Source organism: Salvelinus sp. IW2-2015, linkage group LG23, assembly GCF_002910315.2.
Source record: "Salvelinus sp. IW2-2015 linkage group LG23, ASM291031v2, whole genome shotgun sequence".
Taxonomy (NCBI): Eukaryota; Metazoa; Chordata; class Actinopteri; order Salmoniformes; family Salmonidae; genus Salvelinus; species Salvelinus sp. IW2-2015.
Window position 1 is genome coordinate 9,234,526 of NC_036863.1, and position 12,774 is coordinate 9,247,299.

At 40.1% G+C, this 12,774-nt stretch overlaps 1 protein-coding gene across 1 annotated transcript in view; it reads left to right on the forward strand.

Annotated features, from left to right (window-relative positions):
* Positions 1-12,774, forward strand: part of rasa4 (RAS p21 protein activator 4) — a 66,810-nt gene that overhangs the window by 23,794 nt on the left and 30,242 nt on the right. The window contains 4 exon segments of the mRNA XM_023968581.2: positions 2,110-2,236; positions 9,409-9,490; positions 9,625-9,759; positions 10,374-10,465. Of these exon segments, the coding sequence (XP_023824349.1) occupies positions 2,110-2,236; positions 9,409-9,490; positions 9,625-9,759; positions 10,374-10,465 (436 nt within the window).

A 12,774-nucleotide genomic window follows, 5' to 3' on the forward strand; every position in this document is an offset into this window, starting at 1 on the left:
TTTTTCCCTAGCCACTGCTTCTGCATTGCTTGCTCTTTTGTGTTTTAGGCTGGGTATCTGTAAAGCACTGCTGATGTAAAAAGGGCTTTATAAAATAAATGTGATTTTTGATTTTAAAATGTTTTAAGTCAAGTCAACTCGTACTCATCCATATTTGATATGATTTTGTTTTTTTTAGTTCAGTTTCCCGCATTGTACATGTTTGTTAGGATAGCATATACCATAGACAGGACGGCGACGTTTCCTCAGAATGGTCTTCACATGGTTTCTGTCCCAAATGGCACCCTAATCCCTTTATAGTGCACTGCTTTTGACCAGGGTCCATATGGCTCTGGTAAAACGTAGTGCACTATAAAGGGACTAGTGGGCCAGAGACCGTACATGAACTATTCAGTGTTACTGGTGTATTTTTCTACTCTAAAACTACTGACATTACTTTTCATGCTGTGCTCGAAATGGAAACTGACCGACTCTTGTTTCAGTTCACTTTTCTGAAATGACTTCATCAATGTTGTGCCCATTGTAGACAGGAGTCTCCCTTCCTCCAGTTTCTGTTCCCTGGCTGAATGCCAGCCAAGATTTCACAATGTTCAGAGAAAAGCCTTTGTCATCAACACAACTTACTCCTCTCACTGTTTGTTCTGGAATAGATAGTTAATTGTACATTTTCAGCGCAACGGAAATTTTACTTCTAAGATGGAGATTGAAAAATAACTGACAATCAAGACAGCCCTCAAAATAGAGGCGATGAAACTACTGCTGTCAGTCTGAAGTTTAAGGCCTCCATGGCTGTGTCCCAAATGGTACCCTTTTCCCTATAGTGTGCACCTCTTTTGACAAAAATAGTGTAATATGTAGGGAATAGGGTCCCAAATCGCCTCATGGCCACAAGTAGCTATTAGCACAGACCATTGACCAATGTTCCATCTGTTTTGTAACCCATGCGCAGTCCGCTGAACCAATGATCGGACTGTTTGTAACCCACGCACAGTCCGCTGAACCAATGATCTGTGTCTCCATTAGAAACAAGACAGCCTAATAAAAAAAGTCTCAAAGCTTTTTTTCCGTCCTGCTTTGTGGAAACGTCTGTGGTTGTAGCCAGATTTATTTTTGTCCCACACTCAGCCGGCAATAAAGAATAATGTTGCTTGACTAGAGACATACCCTGGAATATCAATCAGGAGAAAAAACACTTCTTTCAAGGGTAAACAGAACGATTCTGGGAAATCTTGCCGACTTGATAGGACACTTCATAAATCATTGGGAAGCTGGAATAAATAGGCCTACTGGTTGAATGTAGTTGGAAATTATCTGGAGGGATGAAGAGTCAATTCACTGGTTGTTTCATTCAGCTTCTGTATTTTATGCATTGACTTTATGATGAGCTGAATTCTGACAAAATACATGAGTCGTATGTAGGAAATAAATGTGAAATAGCTACTGTACTCTAAAATATCAGACCTGGAAAACCTCTGGATAATACCAATGACTGTAAGGATAACAGATTTAGTGAGACTGAGGCTGTCCTAATGTTTTCCTTTTAATCAAGGAACTTATTGCCTGTGGTTTATTTCCCGATAAGTCGTCAATTTATTGCTTGTGCTTGGTTGACTAAATCTGTTATTATCCTGAGTCATTGGTATTATCCAGAGGTTTTCCAGGTCTGATATTAAGACATCAGAGTACAGTATATTTGAGTCCAAATTGCAGTGCATGTATTAGATCTGTTCCAGTTCGAAGGCTGTTGAATGCAGGTTTAAACCGGGTTCAAGATCTACTCGCGCAGAAGCGAATGTATCACAGGCATTAGGTCTTTTACATTAAGCCTCCAAAAGCCTGAGACACAGAGAAAGGATGTTATTGGTGGGATTTATTCACAGCGTGTGTGTGTGTGTGTACAACATACTGTATTCCCCTCATGAATTACCTTATCTCATCAGAGCAATACACAAGCCATCCCAAACAGGAATGTGTGTGTTTTTATGAGCATGTTTTCTTCTATATACATTTGGTTATTCTACATAACTTTGGTTATGAGCGTGTAAAGTGCATTTGCTATAGGACCATATATCTCACGTGTCCCCACACTAACTTTCCTGTGTGTTGAAGGGCTGGACGGCTGGGTGAACCTAACTGAGATTGACCCAGATGAGGAGGTGCAAGGGGAGATTCACCTCCAGATATCAGTGTTAGGGGACGTCCCCAGAATACTGCGCTGCCAAGTACTGGAGGCCAGGTAAGACATGGATGTTGGCTAGTCCTGTATGGCTCATTTGTTGGGGCATAGTGCTTACAACGCCAGGATTGTGGGTTTAATTCTCGCGGTGGCCATCCATAACAAAATGTATGCATCTACTACAGGAAGTTGGATAAAATTGCCTACTAAATGTCTTGGTACATACACATTCATTACCTAGAAGGTGACAAATTACCTGTGGGATCTAGGGTGGACCTACTTCTCAGGTTTTACTCTAGATACGCTGACGGCATCGCTTTGTACAGCAACTACATCACACAAGGCCAGTGCTGCTCATTGGTAGTGGATGAGGTGGGGTCTACCATCACTGTATACATTACATTTTTATTAAACCATTTTTTTAACACTTCTCTATGTATAACCAATTGTTTATGAATAATTCTGATGTTTTGGATGTTATATACACTACATGACCAAAAGTATGTGCACACCTGCTCGTCAAACATCTCAATCCAAAATCACAGGCATTAAATATGGAGTTGATCACCCTTTTGCTGCTATAACAGCCTCCACTCTTCTGTGAAGGCTTTCCACTAGATAAACATTGCTGCAGGGACTTGCTTCCATTCAGCCACAAGCGCATTAGTGAGGTCGGGCATTGATGTTGGGTGATTAGGCCTGGCTTGCAGTCGACATTCCAATTAATCCCAAAGGTGTTCGATGAGGTTTGAGGTCCGGGCTCTGTGCAGGCCAGGCTGTATCACAATCGGCCGTGATTGGGAATCCCATAGGGCGGCGCACAATTGGCCCAGTGTCGTCCGGGTTTGGCCGGTGTAGCCCGTCATTGTAAATAAGAATTTGTTCTGAGAGTCCAATAGCGGCGAGCTTTACACCACTCCAGCCGACACTTGGCATTGCGCATGGTGATCTTAGGCTTGTGTGCGGCAGCTCGGCCATGGAAATCCATTTCATGAAGCTTCCGACTAAGAGTTATTGTGCTGACGTTGTTTCCAGTGGCAGTTTGGAACTCGTTAGATTGTTTTAACTGAGGACAAACTATTTTGCGGTCCCATTCTGTGAGCTGGTGTGGCATACCACTTCACGGCTAAGACGCTATTGCTCTTAGACGTTTTCCCTTCACAATAACAGCACTTACAGTTGACCGGAGCAGCTCTAGCAGGGCAGAAATTTGATGTATTTGTTGGACAGGTGGCATCCTATGACTGTGCCACTTTGAAAGTCACTGAGCTCTTAAGGCCATTCTACTGCCAATGTTTGTCTATAGAGATTGCATGACTGTGTGAGCGATTTTATACAACTGTCAGCAACGGGTGTGGCTGAAATGGTCTAATCCACTAATTTGAAGGGGTGTCCACATACATTTGTGTGTATATATAGTCGGAAGTTTACATGCACCTTAGCCAAATACATTTAAACTCAGTTTTTCACAATTTCTGACATTTAATCTGAGTAAAAAATCCCTATCTTAGGTCAGTTAGGATCCCCACTTTATTTTAAGAATGTGAAATGTCAGAATAATAGTGTAGAGTGATTTATTTCAGCTTTTATTTCTTTCATCACATTCCCAGTGGGTCAGAAGTTTACATACACTCAATTAGTATTTGGGAGCATTGCCTTTAAATTGTTTTACTTAAGTCAAATGTTTTGGGTAGTCTTCCACAAGCTTCCCACAATAAGTTGGGGGAATTCTGTCCCATTCCTCCTGACAGAGCTGGTGTAACTGAGTCAGGTTTGTAGGCCTCCTTGCTCGCACACGCTTTTTCAGTTCTGCCCACAAATCTTCTATGGGTTTAAGGTCAGGGCTTTGTGATGGCCACTACAATACCTTGTCTTTGTTGTCCTTATGCCATTTTGCCACAACTTTGGAAGTATGCTTGGGGTTATGAACCATTTGCGACCATGCTTTAACTTCCTGACTGATGTCTTGAGATGTTGCTTCAATATATCCACATAATTTTCCATCCTCATGAAGCCATCTATTTTGTGAAGTGCACCAGTCCCTCCTGCAGCAAAGCACCCCCACAACATGATGCTGCCACCCCCGTGCTTCACGGTTGGGATGGTGTTCTTTGGCTTGCAAGCCTCCCTCTTTTTCCTCCAAACATAACAATGATCATTATGGCCAAACAGTTCTATTTTTGTTTCATCAGACCAGAGGACATTTCTCCAAAAAGTACATTCTTTGTCCCCATGTGCAGTTGCAAACCGTAGCCTGGCTTTTTAATGGCGGTTTTGGAGCAGTGGCTTCTTCCTTGCTGAGCGACCTTTCAGGTTATGTCGATATAGGACTCATTTTACTGTGGATATAGATACTTTTGTACCCGTTTCCTCCAGCATCTTCACAAGGTCCTTTGCTGTTGTTCTGGGATTGATTTGCACTTTTCGCACCAAAGTACGTTCTTCTCTAGGAGACAGAACGCGTCTCCTTCCTGAGCGGTATGACGGCTGCGTGGTCCCATGGTGTTTATACTTGCATACGATTGTTTATACAGATGAACGTGGTACATTCAGGCGTTTGGAAAAAGGATGAACCAAACTTGTGGAGGTCAACTATTTTATGCTGAGGTCTTGGCTCATTTCTTTTGATTTTCCCATGATGTCAAGCAAAGAGGCACTGAGTTTGAAGGTAGGCCTTGAAATACATCCACAGGTATACCTCCAATTGACTCAAATGATGTCAATTAGCCTATCAGAAGCTTCTAAAGCCATGACATCATTTTCTGGAATTTTCCAAGCTGTTTGAAGGCACAGTCAACTTAGTGTATGTAAACTTCTGACCCACTGAAATTGTGATACAGTGAAATAATCTGTCCGTAAACAATTGTTGGAAAAATGACTTGTGTCATGCACAAAGTAGATGTCCTAACCGACTTGCCAAAACTATAGATTGTTAACAAGAAATTTGTGGAGGAGTTGAAAAACAAGTTTTAATGACTCCAAACTAAGTGTATGTAAACTTCCGACTTCAACTGTATATAGTATATTTCTTGCATTAAAATTCAGATACATACGTTTTTATCTCATTAGCAAAAACATTCTGGGTAACAATAAGTACCTTACTAACTGCGTTTCCATCCATATTTATGTGAAAAAAGTCACGACATCTGTGATGGAAACAAAGTTTTGGTGCAACTTTATAAATTCCGACATGGACATAGTGGGATCGTTTTGTCTGTCAAATTAATTATGTGAGAAATTGTGGTGAAAACACCTTTTTAAGCGCAAATATTTATATAACAACCATCATATCGAATTACATTTGGAGTCATGCAGTATGGTGTGGTCCTTCCACGACGACTCGGAAAACCATGCAGTTTATTAGGCTACAGATTAAATAAATTATGATGAACTTCACAGGGTGGTGAAAGTGCACAGTGATCATGATGCTCCTTTCCAATAAATATTGAGGGTCTCATTCTGGTGGCATGATGATCGACGCTTGACAAGTAAAAATATTCTCGCTCTTATCCTTAATAATCTCATGCGTAGACTAACCTACCCGGCCACACAGCCTACCCACACTATCTGCGAGCAGTTGGCTAGAGTGCACGTGGCAAGACCAGAGTAGGCACATTTGCTATTTAATACAAGTTTTTGTGACAACTATTGGTACAGTTAAATGCAATGGACACACATTGAACTTTATATTTTTATTCGGTACATGAAAACTTCAGCGAGATATTACATTGTGTGCCGTATGTAATCGCTCACTGATTTGTATCTGCAACTAGTTCATTTGGTGGAAACACCACTGGTGGAAAAATGTGCGTATTTTCTTTATGCAGATTTTTGAAAATTTGCCTGAAAATCTGTTGCCAATTGGATGGAGACTAGATACTGTGATTTGTTTTATGTTTGACCATTAAAAACAAACAGGTTCTTAGCAAAGAGCAATTTCTCAAGCAAGAATTTAGCAAGGACAGTCAGAGTGGTCCGAGTGGTGAGGGGGAAAACTGAAATCTAGCAGAGATGTTTGGAACTCTTTCTTATTGGTCGATAAACTAATTTACCACCTGGTGATGTCACCAAGCAGGCCAAAACTCCATCCCACCAAAACATAAACTAAAGGGGCATAATCATCATTTCCACAGTATTATTCCAACCTCATAGTGTGGAAATATACAGTGCCTATAGAACATCTCTTGGATTTCTTCACATTTTATTGTGATACAAAGTGTGATTTTAAAATGTATTTAATTGTAAGAAAATTGTCAACTATCTAGACAATACTATTTTTCTACATTCATAAAAAAATCAAACACTAATATACAGTGCCTTCAGAAAGTACTTATACCTTATTCCACATTTGGTTATAGCTTAAATTAAAGTAAACATTTTTCTCACCCATCTACACACTACCCCATAATGACAAAGTGAAGACATGCTTTTAGAAATGTTTGCTAATTTATTGAAAATTAAGATATCTAATTTACATAAGTTTTCACACCCCTGTGTCAATACTTGTAGAATCACCTTTGGCAGCGACTACAGCTATGAGTCTTTGTAAGTCGAAGAGCTTTCCACACCTGGATTGTGCAACATTTGCCCACTTTAAAAAAAAAAAAATCAAAATTCTTCAAGCTCGGTCAAATTGGTTGTTGATCATTGCTAGACAACCATTTTCAGGTAGTGCCATAGATTTTCAATTAGATTTAAGTCAAAACTGTAACTCGGCCACTCAGGAACAGTCACTGTCTTCTTGGTTAGTAACTCTAGTGTAGATTTGCCCATGTGTTTTAGGTTATTGCCCTGCTGAAAGGTGAATTAATCTCCCAGTGTCTGGTGGAAAGCAGACTGAACCAGGTTTTCCTCTAGGATTTTGCCTGTGCTTAACTCCATTTAGTTTCTTTTTTATCCTGAGAAACTCCCCAATCATTAACGATTACAGACATACCCATAACATGATACAGCCACCACTATGCTTGAAATTATGGAGTGTGGTACTCAGTAACGTATTGGATTTACCGCAAACAAAACACTTTGTATTCAGGACAAAAAGGGAATTGCTTTGCCAATTTTTTTGTTTATTGCCTTCTTGCAAACAGGATGCATGTTTTGGAATATTTTCACTCTGTTAATTAGGTTAGTATTGTGGAGTAACTACAATGTTTATATATCCTAATTTCTCTTCGATCACAACCATTAAATTCTGTAATTGTTTTAAAGTCACCATTGGCCTCATAGTGAAATCCCTGAGCGGTTTCCTTCCTCTTCGACAACTGAGTTAGGAAGGACGCCTGTGTCTTAGTAGTGACTGGGTGTATTGATGCACCATCCAAAGTGCAATAACTTCACCATGATAAAAGGGATATTCAATGTCTGCTTTTTAACCCATCTACCAATAGGTGGCCTTCTTTGCGAGGCATTGGGAACCCTCCCTGGTTTTTGTGGTTGAATCTGTGTTTGAAATTCGCTGCTCGACTGAGGGACATTACAGATAATTGTATGTGTGGGGTACAGAGAGGAGGTAGTCATTTAAAAAATCATGTTGAACACTATTGCGCAGTGAGTGAGTCCATGCAACTTATTATGTGACTTGTTAAGCACATTTTTACTCCTGAACTTATTTAGGCTTGCCATAACAGTTGAATACTTATTGACTCAAGACATTTCAGCTTTTCATTCTTAATTAATCTGTAAAAAAAAAAAAAAAAAAACACAATTCCACTTTGTCATTATGGGTTATTGTAGGCCAGTGACCTAAAAAATCTCAATTTAATACATTTTTAATTCAGGCTTTAACACTTTTTATTCTGTATATTTGTATTCTTCTTTTCACTCTGTCATTTATGTCATTATTGTGGAGTCACTACAATATTGCTCTATCCTTGTTTTTTTTCATCACAGCCATTGAACTCTGAAGCTGTCTTAAAATCACCAGTGGCCTCACGGTGACATCCCTAAGCAGTTTCATTCCTGTCCTGCAGCTTAGTTCAGAAGGATGACTGCATCATCCACAGCATAATTATGAACTTGGCCATGCTTAAAGATGTATACAATGTCTGATTTGTTATTGTTACCCATCTACCAACCACTGCCCTTTGAGGCTTTTGAAAAGCTCCCTGGTCTTTAGTTGAATCTGTGCTTGAAATTCAATACTTGACTGAGGGACCTTACAGATGTTATGTGTATGGGAGACAGAGAAAGGGGTAGTTATTCAAAAATCATGTCAACCCCTATTATTTCACACACAGTGAGTCCATATAGCTTAGGTGATTTGTTAAACCAAATGTTACTTTTGAACTAATTTAGACTTGCCAATACAAAGGGTGTGAGTGTTTATACAATGACTATATTTTAGTTTTATTTATATATATATATATATATATTATGTAAGATTAATTTGTAGAATTTTCTTTTCACTTTGACAGTATGGAATATTGTGTAGATCAATAACAAATTGCAATTAAATCTATTTAAATCCCACTTTGTAACACAACAAAATGTGAAAAAAGTTCAAGGAGGTGTAGACTTTCTATATGCACTGTATAGTATATAAAATGGAATAAATCACATTTTTGACTGCACTGGGCCTATTTTAAAAATGTTTTATTTTGAGTTTGCGCTGTAAACATAGCTTGATAAATCAGCAGTAGTCTGGTTTAGTCTACTACGAACATACAGTTCCATCTTTGTATTGTTCACAGGTTTGAGCGTTACGTGTACTGGCCACACAGCTTCCAAACTCCGTGAACTCATTCTTCATAAATACCTGGGGCGTCGTCTGTGCTGTTTGTATTTCAGCCCATCTGCCGGAGCAGCTGGATTCACACAGACAGACATACGCCAGGCTGACTCTAGATACTACAACGAGGCGTGTTGATTACTTTCTCTGAGCTCATCCCCAATGATCTCATACTGACCTCATCTCAAATAGTGCGTGGGAGGGCATTTTTTTGTGATTGAGACTAGACCTGTGGTTATGGGTTAAAATATAACATTGGTTTTCTTATAATTACTTTAGGTGCGCTTGATTTTGCTTGCCTGGTGCGCGGGTTTGCACTATTGGGTCTATTCCATTGATCCCATTGCACCGGAGAGAACTTAATCAAACGCCTTCTGATGTGTTTGAAAGAAGACATACTGTTTTGAGTGACCCAGATCTGATGGAGAGTGGAGATACAATGTGCTTCAATGTCAACTAATCTGTAAAATGCTCAACTTTTCTTTTTGTGTGGTTTGTGCTTCAGAGACCTTGCAAAAAAGGATCGCAATGGAGCGTCGGACCCTTTTGTCAGAGTACAATACAACTGCAAAACCCACGAAAGTGCGGTAAGCCAAAGACCTGCCTGCATCCATGGTCCTTACATTAAGATATTTATTACATTCATTGGAAAAACTTTTTGAAAAGGCCCTTTTGTGAATTGAATATAGGAATCTGCGAATGGATGTTTCTGTGGTTTCAGGTGGTCAAGAAGTCCTGTTATCCGCGCTGGAACGAGAGCTTTGAGTTTGAGCTGGACGATGCCCCCCTGGACACACCTCTGAGTGTTGAGGTGTGGGATTGGGACCTGGTCAGCAAGAATGACTTCCTGGGAAAGGTGAGAAGTTCTGTTGGGGTAACTTTCCCAAAATTCCCAGGTTTCCCAGAAATCCCGGTTGGAAGATTCCCGGAATCAGAAAGGAATAAGCAGGATAACCTTCGGAAAGTTACTGGAATTTTGTAGCCCTACTACCAAGTCTGAATAACAGTGGTGTGAAGCACTTACTTTTTAATGTAGTTGGTTTGGTCGTGTAACCTTAACGCAAGTCGTCAGGTCTTAGTCATCTCCCTAAGCTAATACCTAGGCTTTAACTCAGTAGGCATATTTTGTAAGGAATGGTATTATGTTGTGCAGGAGACCTGGGGTTTGAAGCCCCAAATATGTGGGCACCCCCCATAAATATTTTAAATATGAATGTTGAATGGATAATTGGAACCCTGGTTATGTCCATATTCAAAAGAGTCTCAGAGTAGCAGTGCTGAGTTTAGCCTGTTAGACAGGGGGGACCTGGCCCTAGATCAGCACTCTTACTCTGGGCCATGTTCTGTAGACGTCAGATTTAGACACACAGGATCACAACATGATCAACACTACTCTCCATATACATTGAATACAATTAGTTTACAATGTATTGTAATCAAATGTGTTGATGTTTATTCTCCTCTGTTCAGGTTTTGTTCAACATCCACAGATTACAGTCAGCCCACCAGGAGGAGGGCTGGTTTCGCCTGGTCCCTGATAAGCCCAAACATAGTCAGCATGAGTGAGTATCAATGGGTTGCCACAATTATCATAAATGCAAACAAGTTTTTTGCACCAAGGAAACAACCGTTAGCTGACAATATAGAAATGGCTTGGTGACATGCAAGCTCCTCTATCCAAGTTTTTTTGTTTTATTTTATACCCACATGGCAGTCATAGACATTGAAATCTAATAATTATTATTATTATTGGTATTGGCCAATGTCAATAAATAAGTAATGAAACACAAAGTGTGAAGAAGAGTGACAAGTGCTTAGTATCCTCATAGAGTAGTGTTTTAAATTAGGTGGAGGAAGCAGGCTCCGGTAATTTGTTTTGTATCTCACAGTCCAAAGGGGTACACTAAGATGGAAGCTAGATCTATTCAGGGTTTTCTGAAGCTAGCCAGCTTCAGTTAGCTTTTTATGCGCATGGGAGTGTAGTGTGTGAGTGCATGTGTGTATGTGCATGCGTGTGCGAGAGTGTGGGCGGGTGCATCTGTTCCGGTCCATGTGCCGACAGGAAGTACTAATCCTTTTCCCGGGCTAAATCCCTGGTTTATTTCTCCTCCATAAAGGATCATTTGGCCATGTGGACTCTGGGCAGGGATTAGAGAGGGAGGGAAATTGTGAGGAGAGGAGGAGTGGGGCTTATATAAAAGGAAGAGGGCTGTAGCAGGATATGCATCCTTTTTGGACAGGAGGGGACAAAAGCAGTATGCCCCCGCGGGAACCCAGATTAGTGCCAGAAACAAGGGCAATGTAGGGCGATTGGGCCGGCTACATGGCTCGCTGGCACTGGCGAACTATGGATTTTGTTCTTTCAGCTGGTGGCTGGTATTGAGAGACAAGAAATCTCCGTTAACCTCTGAATGTGATCATGGTTGGGGAGGATTTGAGAGGGCATGCTCTTCCTGGTGCAGTACATAGCCATAGAATTAGAACCCTAGAAGAGCTTTGCCATTCACTTAAATGCCATAATGGGTGAACTGGCGGCTATATTGTGTACCCATAGGAGTACATTTCTATGGACAGAGCACTGCTTTAGGTCATTTTGTGCAGCCATTCATAAAATCGTTGTCGTGAACACCATAAAGAATGACGTTATGTATAACTAATGTCATGTCATCATGCTTCTCCATAAGCGTCTTTAATCATCATTACCAGCTTACAAGCATGCAGCTTATGATCTGGCCCTAATGTGTTTGTAAGCAAATGCTAATTGTTATGCATGTAAGTACTTCATAAATGGTTGTATTATAGACCAGTGCATGACTGGTGGTGGATCGTGTGTGCTGCTTTTCATTCTCACCGTTTACTTGATGTTTCCCCATTTTTAATAAAGGGAAATCCAAAATATTGGTCTCTCTACCCTAACCCCTAACCAATTAGTGGCTTTCACTAGGAGAAGATTGGTCGACACAGTATAAACCTGTGGAAATAACTACCAAATAAGGACCTGAGATGACCAGATGCGCTATTAGTCACAGGGACCATAGGTCAGTGTATTTTATATTTAGTGCTGCATACATCAGGAAGTGGTTGTAATTGTAAGATTAAAAAGCCAAACGTTTTACTGTACAGTATGAACATAGTGTATGCATCCCAAATGGTACCCTATTTCCTTTATAGTGCAGTACTTTTATGGGAATAGGGTGGCATTTAGAATGCAGACAGTGATTTAACCACCATCCCTTCTCCCCCAATTAATCAGTATAACTCCACCAACTTAACGTTTCCCCAATGGCCTCATTCTAATGTCTTCCGTCTTCCTTTTATTTTTATGCTCATTCTATTTTGCATTCTATTTATCAAATTGGTTTTTGAAAGTAGCATAGTTGAATCTGTAACGATGATGTAATGGCAAGTAGTTCAAAAGGAAAATAAAGGAGGATTTAAATACATTCTGGCGATATTGAATTAGGTTTTCATATGAAAAAATCCTACATTTCCCTCTCAGGCGATGCGTAACATTGTTTTGGCCGGTCACGATTATTGATGGACATCTGTCTGTCACTGCTCTGTTTCACTTTCCATTTTCATAACCGGGAAAGAAGGGAGGGCTGTTAAAATGTCATGCCAATCCCAAACAAAGGATTATTCAGCGGTGTCTATGCTGCTCTCCAAGCAATAACTCTAACAAGATTTACCTCCATATTCATGATGTCACCCGTAGTTATGAAATCACAACAATTGAAATCAAATGCCATGATGAGTACTGGTGCTGTTGAGATGTCAAACCGTGGTTACACTATACAATAATGTTCATGAATAAGCCATTACATTCTTATACATGTTATAAATGCTTTATATATTTTTTACCGATAATACA